Genomic DNA, 19,473 nt, shown 5'->3' on the forward strand with positions numbered 1-19,473 from the left:
TGCACAAGGTTGCAATTTCTCTAGACGCTCACCGATCTTTTTTCTTTCCTAAGATTTTATCTTGATTTTTTAAAGACTTATTTTATTTTTTTAACGTTTATTTATTTATTTATTTTGAGAGAGAGAGAGACAGAGAGACAGAGAGCCAGAGCTCATGGGTGGGGTGAGGGGCAGAGAGAGAGAGTGGGAGAGAGAATCCCAAGCAGGCTCTGCACTGTCAGCACAGAGCCCAACACAGGGCTCGATCCCGCAAACCATGAGCTCATGACCTGAGCCAAAATCAAGAGTCAGGTGCTTAACCAACTGAGCCACCCAGGCACCCCAAGATTTTATTTTTAAGTAATTTCTACACCTAAGGTGGGACTAGAGCTTACAACCCTGAGATCCAGAGTTGCATGCTCTGTTTTTTCCTTTTTTAAAACAAACATCCCGACGAGTGTGAGTGGTATAGCCATCTGGTTTTGATTTGCATTTTCTTGATGACTAGTGATGTTGAGAATCTTTTCATGTGTTTATTGGTCATTTGAATACACCTTGTTTGGCGAAATATATATTCAAGCTTTTGCCCATTTTGTGTATTAGGCTGTCTTATCTCACTGGCTTAGGCTTATCTTAGGCTATACCTTCTTATCTACTGGACTCTCACAATCTCACGTACTCTTGCTAACCTCGTGATAACTGCTTTTATTGCCTCCGTTCACAGAGGGAGAAATTGAGGCTCAGAGACCAGGGAACTTGCTCCAGACTCCCAGTCAGTGAGAGTTCCTGTGCTTATCTGAATGCATGGCGTATGCTCTTCTCGATGCTTCTCCCTGCCTCCCAGACAAGTGCTCTTGGGTGTCTGAACCCACTGCCCTGGAAATCCCACCGTGAGAGCCAGATCTGAAGGGGAGCAAAGGCCACTTGTGCCAAGATGTCCACTGAGAAAATAATGAAGATGTCCCAGGGACAGCAGGGTCCTTTTTTGTTGTTTGGGCAGAATGAGCTGAGGGTAGAACTCCAGGAAAGCAGGTCCAGAGGAGTTGAGGAGCACACGAAGGAGACGCTTCCCATACCCACCGCCGCTTTCTCCCCGCGCACAGCTTGGCTGTGCTTCCCAGCATCCCTTGCAGGCAGGGTGGCCACGTGACTGAGTTGCGCCAATGGCAGGCGAACAGAGGCGAGGAGCCGCGCTTCCTGGCCTGGCTCGTGAAGTCCTCGCGCAAGTTTACGTTCTCTTTCCCCATCCGCGGGAGGTTGGGGAGCCGTCTGGGTCCCGGAGGAGGGTGGGGCCGTGAGGAGGAAAGAGCCTGGGTCCCTGAATGACCCCGTGGAAGGTAGGAGCCCACAGACCAGCATCAGGTGTCACACGCGAAGAAAAAAGCTTCTGTGCAATTGAGCCACTGAGATTTTGGAGCGGTTTGTTGCAGGAAACAGCCTTTCCTGACTAATACACCTTCCTCCTCCTCTGCGGTGACGCTTGAAGGGGGAAGGCTGAGGTTGGGTTATTGAATCAGTGACTAAACGACTGACTGGCTGGCTGAATATGCTGGTTAAAGCTCTAGACTTAGGCACTGAATGAGTGATTTCATCAGATCCTCCTAACAAGAGGGTGGGGGAGGAGGATGGGGGGTGGGGGATGAAGGTGAGGCCCGGTGGACGAATGTCTGGAGCTTTCTCTCGGCACCCGCACAGCTGCTCCCCAGGTCTGACGTCTAATCCTGGCTTCCCACCGACTCACAGGGTGACCTTGGGCAGGCCAGCTCACAGGTCAGTAATGTTAAGGGCTTCCCCGTGGGAGAGGCGGCGATCGTGCCCCCTGCCCCACCTCCCAGGGACAGCAAATGCCAAGGCACAAAGCAGACACTGTGGTAGAGGGTTTATTTTTCAGAAGGCCCGAGGGACCGGGGCAGGACAGGAGGGGAGAGCAATCCCAGGACGCTTGAGGGCCCTATGCGCGGGCAGTGGGCAGGTTAACACTTTCAGTGTTCACGGTGGGCAGATGACCGTGGGCTCCGGGCCCTGGAAGACACTGAGTTTTGCTCCCCATGTCTTGGACCTGAACCCCACAGCAACCCCATAATATGGGTCTTCTCATTCTCAAGCGAGGCTCAGAGAGGGTCAGTGGTCTCCTAAGATTCACACAGCATCAACCACCCTGCTAAACTGCACCACGCTCCCTTGGAGAGAAACGAGCACGTGTAAAGTTTATTTCCTTGACCTGGGGAATCTATTGTCCCCAAGGAAGTGCAGAAAAGCCCCAAGTCCCAGGCCTTATCCTGGCCCCTCCCAGCTGAGAACAATCTCCACCCAAGGCTCTTTCCCTTAACTATACCCTACACACTCCCAGGGCCAGGAAAGTTCCACCTCGTCCCCCTCCCAAACAGTTCCTAAAACTTTTCCATTCAACCCTTTGGCCTCTTAAGCATTTGCCCTCTTTTCTTATAGAAATATATTTAGAGCTTGCAATATCAAGCCAAGGGTAGTCATTCACACCATAGCATAAAGTCGGTTATCAGTTATTTGGGGAAGGAGAAAGGGAAAGTGGGGAACTCTGAAGAGGTCAAGCCTGGGTGTCAGAGGTTAGAGGAGCAAGAGGGAAACAAGAAAGAGTCAAAAAGCCCAACACAGAGGTAAATGGGGAAGAGAGGTGAATCTGGGTAAATTTGAAGTTTCACAATTGACTCAACTGGCTGCTTTCTAGATGAACTTGAGTCTCTGTATTGATGTGTGAGGGCGTTTGGGGGATGGGCCATGGCAGAGGAACATTATTTTTATTGATTCAGTCTGTAGCCGTTCATTGAGCCCTGATTCTGAGCCAGGCCCTGTGCTCTGCGTTGAAGGCCAATGGACAAAGTAACAGGTGTGGGACCTTGATCCAGCCAGTGGGGCGGTAGGATGAGTTCCCCAAGTCCTGAGAATTCTGGGTAGACTGTGATCAAGGCTGTTAAGAGGGGACAGAGGGCCAGGGGACATCTGAAAAATAAAACTCAATTGCTGGCTGCTTGGGTTGAGCAGTGCCTCGGAGGGCTGGTAGGGGTGGATACACACAGGTGGTGGGGAGGCATCCTGGGCGTCAGGTGCAGCCTGGAAAAAGACTTGGAAGTGGACATGTGTGGCACGGATTTGGAGAACAGGGAGCTGGAGTCCAACATGTGTGAAGGGAAATGAGGCAGGGCTGGGGACAGGGGTGCCAGGCTCAGGAGCTCTCACCTCAGCTTGGGGCAATGGGGAGCCATGGAAGAGTTTTGAGCAGGAGAGTGACCAGGATTGCGGCCCCTCTGGCTGCGGTGGGGCAGAGAATGGGTTAGAGGGACAAGAGGGGAGATGAGTGACAGTGTGGAGGCTCCTCTGAGGGTGACAGCTACAGGCACAGAGATAAGAGATTGCGGAGAGATCCATCGGCACAGGCTTGTGTTGAGGGGCGGCTGTAACGGTCGAGAGGTGGGACTCTGTGAGCCTTCCTGGAGGAGCCAAGGCCACGGTCATCAGGGCAGGGCCCTTTCTCATGGGTTCATCTTCTGCAGAATCTTCTTCACCCAGGGCAGCCTGGGGTCAGCACAGATCTCCCGGTCCCTGACCGTAAGGAAGCTGGAAGGAGACACCAGGGAGGCAATGAGGGAGCATTAATTAGCATGCAGCAAGAATGCCACATCCCTTCTCTGGAAGCTTAACATTTATGAGTCACTTACTGTATGCAGAGATGCCCACTAGACAGAGTCACTTCACATTTATGAGGCACCCACCCTATGCGGGGGTACCTGCTATCTAGAGCGGTTCAAAGGTTACGAGGCCTCTGTTGTATGTAAACTTACTTCTTAAGCGGGGAGAGGGGAGAAGAGCAGCTAGAATTTCCTGGACTCTTCGTCTAGGCTTGAGGGCCAGGTCAGGCCAAGAAATAGAATGCCCAGGAGTCTCGTGATCATGGCTGATATTGCCTTGGAAGAGAGCCAAGAGCACGAACTTTGGAGCCAGATCCTCTGGCCCAGCTCTGCCATTGTTAGCACGTCCCTTAGTTTCCACATCTGTGAAATGAGGATAATAATCGTGGTCCTCACAGGAGCTGAATGAAGATTAGATGAGTTAATATAAACGGAAGTGTTCAGAGCAGTAGATAGTAGGTGCTCTGGAACCCCGTAACTGCCAGGAGCTGGCCTGGACTTTTAACATTGATTTTCTCTTCTTTTCCTTGTCTTGTCTTTTTAAAGGTTACTTCAATGTTTATTTATTTTTGAGAGAAACAGAATGTGAGCAGGGGAGGGGCAGAAGGAGAGGGAGACACAGGATCCAAAGCAGGCTCCAGGCTCCGAGCTGCCAGCACAGGGTATGAAGCAGGGCTCAAACTCAGGAAACTGCGAGGTCATGACTTTAGCCGAAACCAAGAGTGAGACGCCGCTCAACCGGTTGAGCCACTCAGGTGCCCCTTAACGTTGATTTTCTTAATAAGTCCTTACGACAACCCTATGAGGCCCTATCATTCTATCCATTTCACAGGTGAGGAAAGTGGGGCCTGAAGGGGTAAAGCAGCTTGCCTGAGTGCCTGAGCTGGTCAGATCTGATTCACTGTGCCCCCTGGGAGCGCAAAGCACAAAGCAGAGGACCAGGCACTGGCCCAAGATCACTTAGCAATTGCGGGCGAAGTCTCCCACTTTGCCCAAGGTGCAGGAAGTACCAGGCCAGGCCCTTGGGGCTCTCAGCTGTCGTGGGCAGGAGTGGACTTAAAGCTGGCCAGTGGTCAGAAACATTCCCCCTCCCCGCCCCCCCCAGCCCTGCTCCCTTCCTGCCTCTGAAGAGCTTGTCCATGAAGCTAGAAGCTCTGGCTTCTCTGACTCCCCTGATCTGCCCCCCACCCCACAGAAAACCAATGAACAGAAAGAAAAAGAGGGCAGCAGTGTTGATCTTGGCCTCGTGGGCAGCTTGCCCTGGCTGCTGTGTGACACTGGGCAAGACTCAGCCCCTTGATCTCCCCATTTGTCAAGACACATCCTTTCTAGAGTCCCTTCTGGCTCAAAATCCAATTATCACGTGCTGTCTTTGAGCATCTGTTATATGTCAGGCATCGAGCATCACACCCTCCACTTACTATTACTGTGCCCTGTGACACTCAAGGGGCCCCAAAACCTCTCTGGGCCCATTTCCTCACCTGCAGAAAGGGGATCATAACACTACCTACAACATAAGGCTGTTTCAAGGATTAAATGAGTTCATATTTATAAAGTGGTTGTAACAGTGCCTGCATTTAGCAAGCACTCTCTACATGTCTGATAAATAAAAATAAATGAAGGTGAGCACTTCTGTTACACTGATGGGGAAACGGAGGCTCAGAGTCAAAGTGACAAAAACCCACTTCAGCCTTCTTTGTTATTCACCTGCAGCACCCCCGCCCCCCGCCCACCGTGAGGGATGGTCAAGAAGTAAGGAGGAGCAAATGAAGACATAATGAAGGAGCCCCAAAGGGGGTCATGAGCCCCTAAGCCCAGACACCCTGGTGAGGGGCTTGGCAGGCCGCAGTCTGGAGGAGCTGGAGCCCCAGGGACAGGCCCCGTCACTTGGCCAGTGGCAGGCACAGGCCCGGGCTCCAGGCTAAGGAAAGGGAAGTAAAGAAATGGAGGAAAAGAGGCAAAGGAGAAAAAGAACCCCAGGAGGAAGCCCTGGACAAGGACCCAGGAGTCCTGGTTCCAACAGGGCAGCCTGGAGCAAATCACTTCCCCTCCCTGCACCTCTTTGTCCATTCGTAAAACGGAAACAGAGGCGCTCAGCCGGTTGAGCGTCTGACTCTTGATTTCGGCTCAGGTCGTGATCTCCCGGTTTGTGAGATCGAGCCCCTCCTCGGGCTCCCTGCTGACAGCGCAGGGCCTGCTTGGGGTTCTCTCTCTCTCTCTCTCTCTCCCTCTCTCTCTGCCCCTCCCCCACTGACACTCTTTCTCGGTCTCTTTCTCAAAGAAATAAACTTAAAAAAAAAAAAAAAAACGGAAATAATCGCGCTCCTAGTAGTTCTGCGGGGAGGGTTACCCGAGTTAGCACGGTCACCCCAGAACCACGCCTGGCCGTAGGACGCGCTCTCTGTCACCTCAGCCTTCTTCTGGTAAGAATAGGCTGCCTCCGCCAACTCCCAGGGTGCTGGGGAGGATGGGCCCCAGATGCTTCTGATGGGAGCACCCCGCGCTACGGCTCTGCGCTGCCTCCACGCACTAGGCACTGGATTGTGTAAACCGCCAGCTGGTGCCCTGCTCATTCAGCTCTGCATCCCCGGAACCCGGCAGGCCGCCTGGCAGGCAGTAGGCGTCCAAAATAATTTGTTGAATGATCGCATGATTTTTTTTTTTTTTTCTCGGTACACCCCCAGGCTGGGCCGAGCCGTTTCAAGGACGGAGACCAGCTGCACTCCTCCCGTCCTTGGGTCTGCCCACCCACCTGCTCCTGGGCCCTCCTGAGCCAGCCCGGCAGGCTCTCCAAGCCCCTGCGTCCCCAGCTCCGTACTCACACCACGCCGGGCCTCCGGCAGGAGTCTGAAGTCCAGTAGAAATACTTCAGCATGCGAGAAGGCAGGGGGTGGCGGAAGTAGTCTCGGCAGCAGACGCTGTCTTCCACATTGGCGCCGTAGGGGCCTGGAGGAGGGAGACGTGCAGAAGACTCACGGGCGGGGCACAGACGGGTGGCTCTCAGCCCCAGCCTCTGAGCCGGCATTTCTGTTCCCGTGTGGCAGGCCGGTGCCCGGAGGACTCCGAGTCCCCGGAGTCCCCATTCTCGGGGTCTCTGAGGGACACTGAGGGCCCAGTGTCTCCGATCCGGGTCGGTCAGATGGAGGCAGGGGGATTCACAACCACTGAGATTCAACGATGCCCGGGACCTCTAGGCGGGACCCAGAGACTCTGCACAGGACGAAGCCCCGGCTACTGCAGGCGAGGTCCGTGGGCCAGCGCTATCAGTGTCACCTGGAGCTTGTCAGAAATGCTCGGCGCCCAGCCCCGGCCCTGCTGAGTCCCACGCGGGTCTTGACGAGTCCCCAGGCAATCCAAGAAGTCTGCTGCGGCTCACGCCTCCCGTGACCTTCACGGTGCACGCGGGGAGGCTGAGATCCAGAGAGGGAGACGATTTGCCCAGAGTCACACAGCGGGACTCTGGAGAGTCAGGATAAGGACTAGGGCAGAGTCCAGTCATGCAGACCTGGGTACAGGGCCTGCTCTGCCCTGAGTCACCAGGCCTTCCTGGGCAAGTCATTTAACGTCTCCGAGGCCCAGTTTCCTCCTCCGGTGGAAGAGGTGATAATGGCACCAAGTTATGGGGCCTTCGATGCAGGAAAAGCCCTCAGGAAACCCAAAGACGGCTGCCCGTCTCCCAGCCCAGTGCTCGTGCCCTTATCCAACACAGGGCAGGAGGATTTACACTGAGATGGAGAAGGGAAGGGAAGGCCTCGGTGTTGAGGGCAGGTTCTGGAGCAAAAATGTAGTGGTAGAAGAGCAGGACCAGTTTTCCAAGGGGACATCCCTCATGCCAGCTCCTTCCTTGTCCCATCCCACATGGCTCCTTCTGGTGGCTCCTTCTCCACACCCCAAGCAACCTATGCTTGAGTTCTCTGGAGTAGAAGGACAGCAGGCCATGTCCACCACAGCCCCCCACCCAGCCGAGACAGATCCTAGACTCCAGGCCTTCAAGACTACCCATTTAGGGCGCCTGGGTGGCAGTCGGTTAAACATCCGACTCTTGATCTCGACTCAGGTCACAGTCTCAAGGTTTGTTAGTTCGAGCCCCGCATCAGGCTCTGTGCTGTTGGCACAGCACTTGTGCTCATGCTCCCTCTCTCTCTCTCTGTCAAGATAAATAATAAACTAAAAAATAAAAGACTACCCATTTAACAGATGTGTAAACCGAGGCCCAGAGAAGTCACATGACTAGTCCGGAGCCAGCGGCAGACCGGGGTCATCTGCTCTCAGTCCACTCCTCTTTCCGCTACATGAGGAAGATACCCCAGTGTCTGACCCTGGCCTCTACGGGAAGTCCTCCCTCTCCCCAGCCTCACCTGCCTCAGTTGCCTGAAGTGTCATAGCAAGGAGGACAAGGACAGCCAGGAACAGAATCTTCAGGCTGGCCATGCTCTTGTCCTATGTGTCCCAGCTCAGGTGTCTGTAATCACCGGATGACAGGAGGGCCGAGTATTTAAGCACTTCGCGACACCCACGAGCCCCAGACACTCTTAGTCACCGGTGGGTCCAGAATCTCTGACATTCACATTACGAAAGAAGAACTCCCGCTTCCTCCAAATAAAAGGAAATTCTCTGTGGCTTGGAACAGCTCAGAGGGGACCCCCGCCTTGTCCTTCCCTCTGGGTCTCAAGAGACTTGCAAAATCCCCCTTGAGCTGGGCCTCTTAGAGGCCTGTGCTCCCCAGAGTCCTCACACTGTAGGGCCTTCACCATGTCGCTGGATATCTCCGGGATCAGTTCACCCATCTGGAAATGGGGGAGATGGTTTCACAAGCCTACCTATTTACCCCAGTGGTTGTTTGTAGGGCAAGTGAGAATGTGGACAGGAGCTGCCCAGACCTTAACCCTCACCTGGAACAGAGGCCCATCTGTACCCTTGATGAACTTCATCACTGATCTGTCTTCAAAAGGAGAGGCGTGAGAATCCCCTGGGCTGGTTTCTGTGGCCATTACTAGCGTCTTCGGCCGCTTCTCCCCAAATCCCAACTTGGCCCAATGCGTGATCCCCTCAACAGTTTCAGAGAGCTTCCACACGTTTCCATCTTGCCTGTTCTTTCTTCCCGGTGGTCTCCAAGCTCTTCCTCACCCATCCCCTTCTCCGTCTCTCACCACATCCCACTGATTCTACTTCCTACGTGTCTCTTGGATCTGTCCCCTTACTTCCGTCCCCATTGTCACTGCCCAGTCCAGGCCACCTCCACCTTGGGCTCAGATGCTGGCCCCCAATCCCCTCTCCACACCACAGTGGCCAGAGTGTGGCCCAGATTCAGTGCGCAGGCCTCTCTCCTGTTTCAAAACCCAGCTCTGGCCCTTTGACCTGAGGACAGAGCCCAAGCTCCTGACTGTGGCCCTCAAGGCCTCCTTTCCAGACATGCTCCCTTCCACACCGGTCTCCCTCCCCTAAGAGATCACACCACACTCCCCATAGTTCCTCAAAGAGGTCTACAGACTGTCCCTGGCCGTCAGTGCCCTTTCTGCTTCCCTACCACACGAACTCCTACTCATGCATCATTTGAAATGTCACCTTCTAGGTAAGCACACCCCCTCAGGACTTGAAAGTTCAGTGGGGTGACTTGGAACATGGGCCTGAGCAGATTATGTCAGGTTTTGTCCTTCTCATACCCCTTCCCAGAAGCCAAACTCTACCTCTCGGAAGGCGAGGGTCTATTGTTATTTGTGTTGGTATCCCCAGGGTCCACTGAGAGTGGGATACACTGTGGGTGCCCAGAACACATCTAATGAAGGAGGAAACTGCAGCTCAGAGAAAGAGGGGATTTACCCAAGGTCACACAGCCAGTAAGTGGCTGAGCCAGCCTTGGAATTCAGGACTCACCACTCCATTTGCAAAGAAGCCCATCCATTCATTTATCCATTCATTCAGCATGTATTTAATGAGCCCTGTGGTGGATAAAATAATGGTTCTCCCAATGTGCCCACATCTTAATTCCGAAACCTGTGAATATGTGACCTTACAGGGTAAAGACGACTTTGCAGATGTGTTTCAGTTAAAGAGGATAAAGTAGGGAGACTTCCTGGATTCTCTGGGTGGGCCCAGCGTAATCACAGAGTCATTATAAGAGTGGGTCAGGGGGCGCCTGGGTGGTGCAGTCGGTTAAGCGTCCGACTTCAGCCAGGTCACGATCTCGCGGTCCGTGAGTTCGAGCCCCGCGTCAGGCTCTGGGCGGATGGCTCAGAGCCTGGAGCCTGTTTCCGGTTCTGTGTCTCCCTCTCTGTCTGCCCCTCCCCCGTTCATGCTCTGTCTCTCTCTGTCCCAAAAATAAATAAACGTTAAAAAAAAAAAAAAAAAAAAGAGTGGGTCAGACTCAGCAGGAGACGGAGTGACAGAAGCAGAAGTCTGGGCGACACAGGACTGTGAGCCCAGGAGTGCCGGCAGTCTCTGGACGCAGGAAAAGGCAAGGAAACAGATTCCCTCCTAGAGCTTCCAGAAGGAACACAGTCCTTCCAACGCCTTCATTTCCATCCACTGAAACTAATTTAGGACTTCGGGCTTCCCGAACCGTAAGATCATAAGTTTGTGCAGTTTGAAGCCACTAAGTTTGTGGTCATGTCTTCCAGCAGCAAGAGGGAACTAATGCAAGCCCCTGTCGTGTGCCAAGTGCATTGCCAGGATCTGGGACACGCCAGGGAACAGGTCCCTACTATTGTAGATCTTACGCTGGAGGCTGATGGTAAGCAGGCACACACCAAACGGGGTATAATATCAGGCTATGGGGAGCGCCAGGAAGAAAATCAAACAGAAAACAAGAGACCGTGACTACAGGGAAACGTTTGGGCCTCTATGAAAAGGTGACATTTGAGCTGACATCTAGAAGATACCAAGGAGCCTGCCAGGGAGGAGAAGGCAAGTGCTAAGGCCGTGGCAGGGTGAGAGAGGGCTGAGCAGCTGGGGCAGAGAGGTTGGGGAGCAGGTGGTGGCCAGGTGGGAGAGGTGGGCAGGGGCGGGCAGAGCCTGGCAGCGGCTACTCCTATGAGCCTCCTAATGGAGATGCACCTTCAGTGCACGGCATCGCCTGGGAAGACCTCTTGGCAAAAGATGTCACCCAAAGCCGGCCACAGAAGGACAGATACTGTATGATCCCACTCCGATGAGGTTGCTCGTAGTCAAATTCACAGAAACGGACACTAGAATGCTGGTCGCCAGGGACTGGAGGGAGGAGGGATTGGTTAGTGCTTAATGAGTCCAGAGTTTCAGTCTGGGAAGATGAGAAAGTCCTGGAGAAGGACGGTGGTGATGGTTGCACAACTATGTGAATGTACTTAATGCCACTCAAAAATGGTTAAAATGGTATTTTTATGTGGTATATATTTTACCAATTAAAAAAAGAGAACAGGGGCACCTAGCTGGCTAGGTCAGAGGAGTGTGCAACTTTTTTTTTTAATGTTTATTTATTTTTGAGAGAGAGCGCGAGTGGGGCAGGGGCAGAGAGAGACGGAGACACGGAATCCGAAGCAGGCTCCAGGCTCTGAGCTGTCAGCACAGAGCCCGACACGGGGCTCGAACTCACGAACTATGAGATCATGACCTGAGCAGAAGGCGGATGGATGCTTAACTGACTGAGCCACCCAGGCGCCCCAATAAATAACTCTTAAAGAAAACAAAAGCATGTGAAAAGATGCTCCACATCATACGTCGTCAGGGACATACTAATTAAAACAACAATGCGATACTCCTACATACCGATTGGAATGGCCAAAATCCAGACCGCACACCGGCAACACCAAATGCGGGCGAGAATGCGGAACAATGAGAACTCCCATTCATCGCTGGCGAGGATGCAGAATGGCACAGCCACTCTGGAATGCAGTTTGGCAATTCCTCACAAAACTAAACACACTCTTACCATAGGATCCAGTGAGCGCGCTCCTCAGTATGGGTAAATACCAAGACAAGTTACTGATGTCTGCAGAAAGGCCTACGGTATCGCGGTTTTATTCATAAATGCCAAAACTTAGAAGTAAGCAAGATGGGGGTACCTGGGTGGCTCAGTCAGTTAAGTGTCGCTCTCTTGATTTCAGCTCAGGTCGTGATCTCACGGTTCATGGGACAGAGCCCCACGGAGGGCTCTGCGCGGACAGCACGGAGCCTGCTTGGGACTCCCCCCCCCTTCTTCTTTGCCCCTTCCCCACTTGTGCACAAGCACTCTCTCTCTCTCCCTCAAAATAAGGAAATAGACATTAAGAAAATCTTTAAAACATTAAAATATTAAAAAAAAAAAAAGAAGTAACCAAGATGTCTTTCAGTAGGGGAATGGATAAAGTGTGGCATATCAAAACAATGGAATATTATTCAGTGCTAAAAAGAAATGAGTTACAATGAGATCTCAGGCCATGAAAAGACATGGAGGAGTCTTAAATTTACTTAAATGTTACAAAGTGAGAGAAGCCAGTTTGAAAATGCTGCATGCTGTATGATTCCAACTATATGACAATCTGGGAAAGACAAACTATGGGCACAGTTACAAGACCAGCGTTTGCCAGAGGTTAGGGGAAGGGAGGAGAATAGAGAATAGGGAAATAGAGCACAGAGGACTTTTAGGGCAGTGGAAATACCGTGCATGATACTGCATCGATGGATATGTGTCATTAGCATATTTTTATCCAAAGCCATAGAAAACACAAAGCCAAGAGTAAACCGTAATGTAAACTATGTGCTAACGACGTGTCAGGATAGGTTTACCTGTGGTAACAAATGGACCACTCTGGTGTGGGATGTTGATAACCCGGGGAGCTAGGCATGTGTGGGGGCAGAAGATGTATGGGAATTCTCTATACCTTCCTCTCAATTTTGCTGTGAACTTAAAAATGAGCTCTAAAAAAGTCTTCAAAAAAAAAGAAAAGAATCCCATCAAGTTTCTAATCCTAACTCCCAGTTTATAAGAAATACAGAGGCTAGAGCACGATAAATAGCCCCATGAGAAGACAGACATGTCTGGAAGGTGGAAACTTCCAGACCCTCTACAAGATAACTATCCTGGGATCAACAAAAAGTCAATGCTGTTTTTTAAAAAAAAGCGGATAGAGACATTTAAGGTTAAAGAGATTTAAGAGACATAGCCGAATATGTGCAATATGTAGACTTTGACTGAATTCTAGTTTTGGAAAAACAGCTATAAAAGACCTTCTGGGGGTGACCGGCTGGCTCAGGAGGTTAAGCTTCTGACTTTGGCTCAGGTCATCATCTCACCGAGCCTGCATCAGGCTCACTGCTGTCAGCACAGAGCTCGCTTTGGATCCTCTGTTGCCCTCTCTCTGCCCAACCCCCATTCCTGTACACACGCTCTTGCTCTCTCTCTCTCTCTCTCTCTCTCTCTCAAAAATAAACATTAAAGGAGCACCTGAGTGGCTCAGTCAGTTGATCGCCTGACTTCAGCTCAGATCATGATCTCACCATTTGTGACTTCGAGCCTGCATCGGGCTCACTGCTGTCAACGCAGAGCCCGCTTCGGATTCTCTGTCCCCCTCTTTCTCTGCTCCTCCCCGACTCAAGTGTGCTCTTTCTCACAAATAAAATAAATATTCAATAAAATAAAATAAAATAAAATAAAATAAAATAAAATAAAAAACATGAAAAAGACCTTTTAGGGACAAATGGGGAAAATTAAATATTAGATTATATTAGGGTTTTATTGTTGACCTTCTTAAGTGGAATAAAGACTTTAAGAATATGTAGGAGGATGTTCTTGTTCTTAAGAGATGCACACTAAAGTATTTGGGGGTGAAGATCGTGATGACCTTACTTTTGAAGAGTTCTTGTTCAGGGGAAATATATATGTGTGTGTGTATGTTTATGTGTATATATAGATGTGGGTGTATATATAGATATATGAGTATACGTGTGTATATTTGCATGTGCATGTGCAATACATGTGTGTGTATGTATACATATTGCATATATGCGTGTTGTATGTATGCATATATGTGTGTTTGTATATGCAGATGTATGTGTATAAGGGTACATGTGTATATGCTTATATATGTATGTGTATGTATATGTGTGTGTGTACACATATATATGATTGTGTATGTCTATGTATTTATATATGCATATTGATATCCCAGAGATAGAAAGAGAGAGACAAAGTGAGTATAGCACAATATTAACAACGTTGCAGCTAGGTAGTGGATGGGCTAGTGATCATTGAACTACAAAATTCCCAAGCATGTAAGTGTCCCTTTAAAAACGTGAGGAGAAAAGAAGAAACGTTTTTTAAATGTGGCAGTCATCCCGTGAAAACTTAGCCGTCATTGGAAAATTGCAAGTAACAGGCAGAGAACCGGTCTGGTGGTTCTTCATCTGAACCCGGGGTTTTCTGACATGGGGCCCTCCAGCACTGAGGCCCCTCCATGGGTGGGCACAGGGGCTCCCCCTGGAGAGCACCTGCATCCCCAGGGACTCAGCAGGGCCTCAAGCCCTTCTTGCTGGCTCAGCCTCTGCCACCCCATCACCCCCTTTGCCTGTGGCTGGGAAGGAAGGTGAGCCACACCGGCAGCCAGCCAGCCTCTGCTCCCCCAGTGCCCTTGGCCTCCCTGGAGCAGGAGCCGAGGCAGGTACAGCGTTCAAGGAGCCCTGAGTTCCCAGGCAGGGCTCAGGGGACCAACTTTCAAAGAAAGGAAAGGGGAGTTCCTCTCAGGGCTAGAGGTGGGAATCACCAGCGGTTGCCCATGAAGGGGACATTTTCTCTCCTCCTAGGGGGCGGCTGATGCTGCCCCTAGCCTTCTGAGCTGGCTCTGAAAAGCTCCCAGATCAGATCCTCTCGCTAAACTTCCTTTGTTTAAGTTAATTTTTGGTTATTAAAAAATACATGAAGGTGGAAACAACTCAAATGTCCACTGACAAGTGAACGGATAAACAAAGTGTGGTATGTATACATAACAGAATCTCATTCAGCCTTAAAAAGGAAGGAAATTCTGGGGCACCTGACTGGCTCCATCAGTTAAGTGTCCAACTCTTGATTTTGACTCCGGTCACGATCTCACGGTTCGTGAGATCGAGTCCGGAGTCCAGCTCTGCACTGGTAGCACGGAGCCTGCTTGGCATTGTCTCTCTCTCTCTCTCTGCCCCTCCTCCATTCGAGATCGCGCACGCGCTCTCTCTCTTCCTCTCAAAATAAATAAATAAATATTTTTTTTTTAAAAAAAGGAAGGAGATGGGGCGCCTGGGTGGCTCAGTCAGTTAAGCACCCGGCTTCAGCTCAGGTCACGATCTCATGGTTTGTGAGTTGGAGCCCCGCATCGGGCTCTGTGCTGCCAGCTCAGAGCCTGGAGCCTGCTTCGGATTCCGTGTCTCCCACTCTCTGCCCCTCCCCCGTTTGCACTCTGCCTAGAAATAAATAAAAATTAAAAAAAAAAAAAAAAAAGACAAATGCTGTGATGATTCCACTTGTATGAGGTACCGAGAGGTAGTCAAGTTCACAGAGACAGAAAGTGGCATGGTGGGTGCCAGGGGCTGTGGAGGGGCGGGGATGGGATGTTTGATAGGACAGCGCTGGTGGGGAGACAGAGAAGTTCTGGAGATGGATGGTGGCCGTGATGGCACAACCACGTGAGTGTACTTAGTGCCACGGAACTGTGCACCTGAAATGGTTAAAATGGGAACTTTTATGTTATGCTTATTTTATCACAATAAAAGTTTATGTGATTACATACAAATGTGCATTTGCATAAATACCTAGTTTAGACCCCATGGGTTGGCCCCTGGGGCAAGAGCGGGGTATTGGGTATGTATGGGTGGGTGTTCAACGGAGGGGAGACTTAACTTTCCACCAAATATCCTTTTGTAGGATTGGAAATTTTTTTTCCATGTACATGATTGAGTTACTCAAAAAGATACCATTTTGGGGGGTGCCTGAGTGGCTCAGTCAGTTAAGCCTCTGACTTCAGCTCGGGTCATGATCTCACAGTTGGTGTGTTCAAGCCCCATGTCAGGCTCTCTGCTGTCAACACAGAGCCCACTCAGATCCTCTGCCTCCTTCTCTCTCTGCCCCTCCCCCTGCTCGTTCTCCCTCTCTCTCTCTCTCTCTCTCTCCCTAAATAAATAAAGAAATAAACTGTGCTGATAGCTCAGAGCCTGCAGCCTGCTTTGGATTCTGTGTCTCCCTCTCTCTCTGCCCCTTGCCTGCTCACACTCTGTGTCTCTCTCTTTCTCAAAAATAAATAAACATTAAAAAAATTTTTTTAATAAACTTAAAAGATACTTTTAAAAAAGAGACCATTTTTAATTTATGCAGCACAAAAAGATAGACTCAGAAGTAATTCTCCCACCTCTGCCTACCACCCCCTCTCTGGGTTTTATTTGTTTCCCTCAGAGAAAAACACATTGAATGATTTCCTGTTGGCCCCTCAGAAATACTGCATGTGGGGTGCCTGGGTGGCTCAGTCAGTTAAGCATCAGACTTCGGCTCACTCAGGTCATGATCTCACGGCTTGTGAGCCTGAGTCCCAGGTCGGCCTCTGTGTTGACAGCTCAGAGCCTGGAACCCACTTTGGACTCTGTATCTCCCTTTCTCTCTGTTCCTCCCCTGCTCACACTCTGTCTTTCTCTCCTTCAAAAATAAACATTCAAAACAAAAATTAAAAAAAAAAGGAAATACTGCATGTATATGCAAGCACACATATAAAAGCATTTCTTTGAAAGCAACGGAAGAGAGGGAAGGAGGGCGGGAGGGCAGGCGGGTACAGTAAATACGAAAAGACTGTTCTGCACCGTGTCTTTGGCACCCGAAATGCATCTTGGAAGCAGTGCCCTGCAGTGCATCAGGTACATCGTTCTTTTCAATGGCTGTGTGCTTTCCCGCTGTATGGATATACCAAAATGTATATGGCCAGTCTTCTATTGATGGACATTTTGGGTTTTTCCAGTCTTTTTCACTTACATAAAAAAAAAATGCCAAAATAAATTTTGGCTTACAAAGCTTACAAAGGGGAATGCATCTGGCGGATGGATTCCTAGAAGTAGACTGACCGGGCTTTGGTTTCCACTGAGATGCGAAGAGAAAGTCCCTGCCTCGAACCGCTGCCTGGGAGCTTCCCCTTTCTAGCAAAGGCGGGAGTGGGGGGTGGCCCAGGAGGGGGCTCCACGTGGGGCTGTGAGAAATCACCAGGTCCCTGATTTTGGTGTGGCTGTGGGCCCCACCCCGCCCTGAAGCCTCGTGGGGGGCATCCTGCCATCCCCCCAACTTGGCTGGGTGAAGACCGGCGCCTCAGTTTTCCCCGGAGCCGGAAGGAAGGATGGGCACATCTAACTGAGGCACGGGGCAGCGCGCTGGCAGTTCTGGGCGCTTGTGGGCAAAGAGAGTCAGTCAAGAGCCCAACCAGGAGGCAGGGTCTTTGAAGGTCCAGGCCACCACCTGGGCCAGACAAACAGACGATGAGGCAAGTGGGAAGTCCTGATATGGACAGAGAGGGGTGGGGAGGAAGAAGTAAAAGACTTGGGGCCGCTAAGATGGTGACGATGTTGGCCCCCCCCCCCGAATGTTGCTTTCTGAGTCCCAGGTGTACCGGGTCTTGTACCTTACATTCACTGTCTCCCCGTCTCCCTTCAACCACACTTAGAAGGGGCCACTGTTGGCATCCCCCCTTCTCAGTTAAGGAAACGGAGATTAAGGTCACATAAGGACAGAGACAGTCAGAGCCAGCGAGTGGTGGGGCTTGTATTTGCGCTCGGGTCTGACACCAGAGCCCAGCTGCACTCTAACCGCTCACCGTCTGCAGCCGTGGTCAGATTAGGCACAGAAGCACCAGGGACCGTCGCAAGCCGCGCGTGGAGTTTGTCTCAGCCGGGTGCAGCCTGAGTTACCAACGCCTCGGATGAGGAACCGAGGCTCAGAGACCGGAAGCCATCTGCTGGGGCCACATGAGGGAGTCTGGATTCGATCCTAGGTTTGGTGTTTTTGTTAAGATGCTCTTCACGTACTACAAAAGTCACCCTTTAAAAGGGCCTCTACTTCCGTGGCTCTAAAGATATTCACAAGGTGTGTAACCACCTTCACTATTTAATTCCAAAACGTCTTCATTACCCCAGAAAGAAGCACTGAATCCATGAGCAGTCACTCTCCAATGTCCCCTGTCCCCAACGCCTGATAGCCACTCACTTATTCTCTGTCTCTACGCGTTTGTCTTTTGCGGGCACTTCACAGAGAGGAAACCTCGAAACACGTGGCATTTTGTGTCCGGCTTCTTTCTTAGCCTGACTTCTCAAGGTTCACCCGTGCTGTCGCTTGTATCGCTACCTCATTCTTTTTTATGACTGAATAATATCTTCTTGCGGACCTACCGTCTTCTGTTCATCCATTCATCCATTAGCGGACGTTTGGGCTGTTCCCACGTCTTGGCTATCGTGAACCATGCTGCTGTGAACGTTGTGTCCGAGCTTTCGCGTGAGCGTGTATTTTCAGCTCTTTGGGCTGTGTAAGGAGGAGTGGAATTGGGGTGTCATGTGATAATTCTACGTTTAACTCTTAGAGGACCTGCCAGACGGTTTCCAAGGAGGCTCCTCCGTATTAGATTCCTTCCGGCAATGCCTGAGGCTCCAGTTATTCCACTCCCATGCCAACCCTTGTTATTGTCTGCCCTTTTGATTACAGCCCCCCTAGTGGGTGTGCAGTGATACGTCGTCGTGGTTTTGATGTATGTTTTCCTAATGACTAATGATGCTGAGCGTCTTATCATGTGCGTGTTCGCCATTTGTATGTCTTCTCTGGAATGTCTATTCATGTCCTTTGCCCTTTTCTTTTTTTTTTTTTTTTTAATTTTTTTTTTCAACATTTTTATTTATTTTTGGGACAGAGAGAGACAGAGCATGAACGGGGGAGGGGCAGAGAGAGAGGGAGACACAGAATCGGAAACAGGCTCCAGGCTCCGAGCCACCAGCCCAGAGCCCGACGCGGGGCTCGAACTCACGGACCGCGAGATCGTGACCCGGCTGAAGTCGGACGCTTAATCGACTGCGCCACCCAGGCGCCCCTGCCCTTTTCTTTTTTTTAGTATTTTATTTTCAAGTGAACTCCACCCCCAACATGGGGCTCACGCTCACGACCCCGGGACCAAGGAGTCACATTCTCTTCTGACCGAGCCAGCCAAGTGCCCCCGTCCTTTACTGATGTTTAAATTGGGTCGTTTGTCTTTTTGGTGTTGGGTTGTAACCGTTCTTCGTGTTTCCTGATCCTAGATCCTTATTGTCTCCCATTCTTTGGCTTGTCTTTTCACTTCACTGATAGGGTCCTTTGGAGCACCGAAGTGTGTAATTGTGATGACATCCAATGTATCTACTGTTTCTTGGATTATTTGTGCTTTAGGCGTCATCTCTAAGAAACCATTGCTGTATCCAAGGGCATGAAGACTTATCCTTATGTTTTCTTCTAAGAGTTTATATTCTTACCTCTTTCATTTTGGCCTTAGATCTATTTTGAGTTAACCTTTGTATATGATGGGAGGTAGGGGTCCAACTTCATTCTTTTGCAGCTGTGCCAGCGTCACTGGTTGAAAAGACTATGGTTTCCCCCACTTTATTGTCTTGGCACCTTTGGGGCACCTGGGTGGATCGGTTGATTGAGCATCTCTTGATTTCAGCTCAGGGCATCATCTTGCAGTTCACGGGATTGAGCCTTGCGTCGGGCTCCAAGCCGACTGCGTGAAGCCCGCTGGGGATTCTCTCTCCCCCTCTTGTAATTGTCTTGGCACCTTGTCAAAAGTCACTTGTATGCAGTAATTTCTGGACTCTCAGTTCTAGTCTATTGAACTTCCTATCTATCCTTAGGCCAGTACTACACCGT

General features: G+C 50.6%; 1 protein-coding gene across 2 annotated transcripts; it reads right to left on the minus strand.

Annotated features, from left to right (window-relative positions):
* Positions 1-1,843: 1,843 nt before the first annotated feature.
* Positions 1,844-8,133, minus strand: CCL22 (C-C motif chemokine ligand 22). Of its 2 annotated transcripts, XM_086689357.1 has the most exons (4): positions 8,000-8,133; positions 6,464-6,587; positions 3,795-4,042; positions 1,844-3,570 (listed from the first exon to the last, which is right to left on the minus strand). In XM_086689357.1, exons 1-4 carry the CDS (start codon positions 8,070-8,072, stop codon positions 3,515-3,517), a joined length of 501 nt encoding a protein of 166 aa, XP_086545483.1. In that variant the 5' UTR covers positions 8,073-8,133; the 3' UTR covers positions 1,844-3,514. The 2 variants fall into 2 exon arrangements, with proteins under 2 accessions (XP_086545483.1, XP_025776697.1); XM_025920912.2 differs by lacking the exon at positions 3,795-4,042 and having other exon boundaries at positions 8,000-8,121.
* Positions 8,134-19,473: the final 11,340 nt, after the last annotated feature.

Source organism: Puma concolor, chromosome E2 (assembly GCF_028749965.1).
Source record: "Puma concolor isolate L17-30 chromosome E2, mPumCon1.1.hap2, whole genome shotgun sequence".
Classification (NCBI taxonomy): domain Eukaryota; kingdom Metazoa; phylum Chordata; class Mammalia; order Carnivora; family Felidae; genus Puma; species Puma concolor.

Bases quoted from the DNA above. Each gene is read 5' to 3' on its own strand.
- CCL22 (XM_086689357.1), bottom strand. From the start codon at position 8,072: ATGGCCAGCCTGAAGATTCTGTTCCTGGCTGTCCTTGTCCTCCTTGCT. The intron at 6,588-7,999 runs GTGAGGCTGGGG...TCCCTCCTCCAG, and splicing joins ACTTCAGGCAACTGAGGCAG to GCCCCTACGGCGCCAATGTG. The intron at 3,571-3,794 runs GTAAGTTTACAT...GTCTCCTTCCAG, and splicing joins CCCCTCTCCCCGCTTAAGAA to CTTCCTTACGGTCAGGGACC.